This window comes from Octopus sinensis, linkage group LG27 (assembly GCF_006345805.1).
Source record: "Octopus sinensis linkage group LG27, ASM634580v1, whole genome shotgun sequence".
Taxonomy (NCBI): domain Eukaryota; kingdom Metazoa; phylum Mollusca; class Cephalopoda; order Octopoda; family Octopodidae; genus Octopus; species Octopus sinensis.
Genome location: NC_043023.1, coordinates 7,759,330 through 7,761,164, shown reverse-complemented (window position 1 = coordinate 7,761,164; position 1,835 = coordinate 7,759,330). Strand labels below are relative to the sequence as shown.

At 36.1% G+C, this 1,835-nt stretch overlaps 1 protein-coding gene across 1 annotated transcript in view; it reads right to left on the bottom strand.

Moving 5' to 3' along the window:
• LOC115225430 overlaps nucleotides 1-1,565 on the bottom strand; it is a 4,639-nt gene extending 3,074 nt beyond the window's left edge. The window contains exon 1 of the mRNA XM_029796391.2: nucleotides 1,344-1,565. Within this exon, the coding sequence (XP_029652251.1) occupies nucleotides 1,344-1,560 (217 nt within the window). The 5' untranslated portion in view covers nucleotides 1,561-1,565. The remainder of the gene's footprint in view (nucleotides 1-1,343) is intronic.
• Nucleotides 1,566-1,835: the final 270 nt, after the last annotated feature.

The following is a 1,835-nucleotide window of genomic DNA, read 5'->3' as shown; positions in this document are numbered from 1 at the left end:
GAAGTATTGTTTTCAGTTGTGTTTGTTTGTTTGACCACGAATGAGATATCTCAAGAACCACTGGATGGATTCGGATGAAACTTTCAAGGATATTTGGCCTCATGACTGACACAAACTGATTAGATTTTGGGATCAATCTGGTACCAGACAAGGATTCTGGATTATTTTTCCGGTTTATTTTACTTAAATTTTGAGAGCAGTTGGGCTCATTTTTAATATTCTCGTTTATGAGTTCAGTTGAGTTTATTTCAGATATTCTCATTTTAAAAATCATCCTCAGGTAATCATTGAAAGGACGTTGATGTTGCATTGACGGAGGTTTGCATTCTTTGAGTGCTCTTGTTGTTATTGAAGGACAAGTATTGTCAATTTGACATCTATAAATAGAAACAGGATGGCTGGACAAAATGGGCAGAAAATGACATCTTTTTATTTTAGTATTTGATTTTATAAATGTTCATTAACTAATTAAATAAATTTGTCCTTGCTGTTGTTATTGTTATTAAATTGACGGACAAGGATTGTCAATTTGACATCTATAAATAGAAACACAGGATGGCTGGACAAAATGGTCAGAAAATGATATCTTTTTATCTTAGTATTTGATTTTATAAATGTTCATAAATTTACATTTGGAAAATAATGAAAAATTTAGTAAAATACTTTTGTCATTAAGCTGGTGTTTGTAACAAATGAACATGAAATTTTGATGGGAGGCTTTGATTTAGATCACTTTAACCCTTTTGTTACCATATTTTTGTACTCGCTCAAATCTTTTTACACGTGCCACCTGCACAGGTGCCAGTGAAGCGACGTTGGTAACGATCACACTCGAATGGTGCCTTTTTATGTGCCATGGGTATGGAAGCCAATTGGCTGCTCTAGCAATGATCATGCTCAGATGGTGCTCTTGGCACCCTACTAGCAAAGGCATAAGTGCCAATAAGGCAATACTGGTAACGATCACACTCGAATGGTGCCTTTTAAGTGTCACTGGCACAGAAGCTGGTTAGCCGCTCTGTCAATGATCACGCTCATATGGTGCTCTTTGCACCCCGCTATTTGATGGGAGGCTTTGATTTAGATCACTCGAACCCTTTTGTTACCATATTTTTGTTAAAATACCTTGCCTTTGTTCCAATTAATTTTGAAAATAATGAAGAATTCATTAAAATAATTTTATCCTAATTAATCTGGCATTTGGAATATAAATTTAACAAGAAATTTTGATAGAAGGTTTTGATTTAAATCATTTTGAGACAGAAAATTTGTATCATATAACCAGAAACAGTCTTCGGTGGTTTGACATCAAAAGGGCTCATACAAAAAAATAGGGTACTTACTGTTATTGAGCAGGTAATAGGTTTTGATGGCATCCTTACACAGTAGGGTGATCTTGATGTCACGGTCTGCCTTCACCGTGACCTCCGAGGAGTTCGTTACAGCCAGTTGGCTGCAGTTGACGCTGACATCAATCAATGCATCTTGGGATTGGACGGACACAGGGATCAGTGGTGTGAGTAGCAGTGGGAGGATGTAGAGCAGTGGCATTGACAGCATCTGTGTATCTACAACATGGAAGTAGGAGTCAAGTACAGTAGAGTACAATAGCAGTTTAGTACAGTGTAATGGTAGATATAATAGAAGTGCTAGAGTACAAAATGGTAATAGAAGTAGTAGAGTACAAGATTGTGCAGCAGAGTACAATAGTACTGCAATTCAGTAACAGTAGAGTACAGAATAGTAGAGAAGAGTACAATAGCAATATAGCAGTGTAATAATAGTAATAAAAGCAGGATTAGAGTACAGAATGATATAGTAGAATAGTAGTAAAG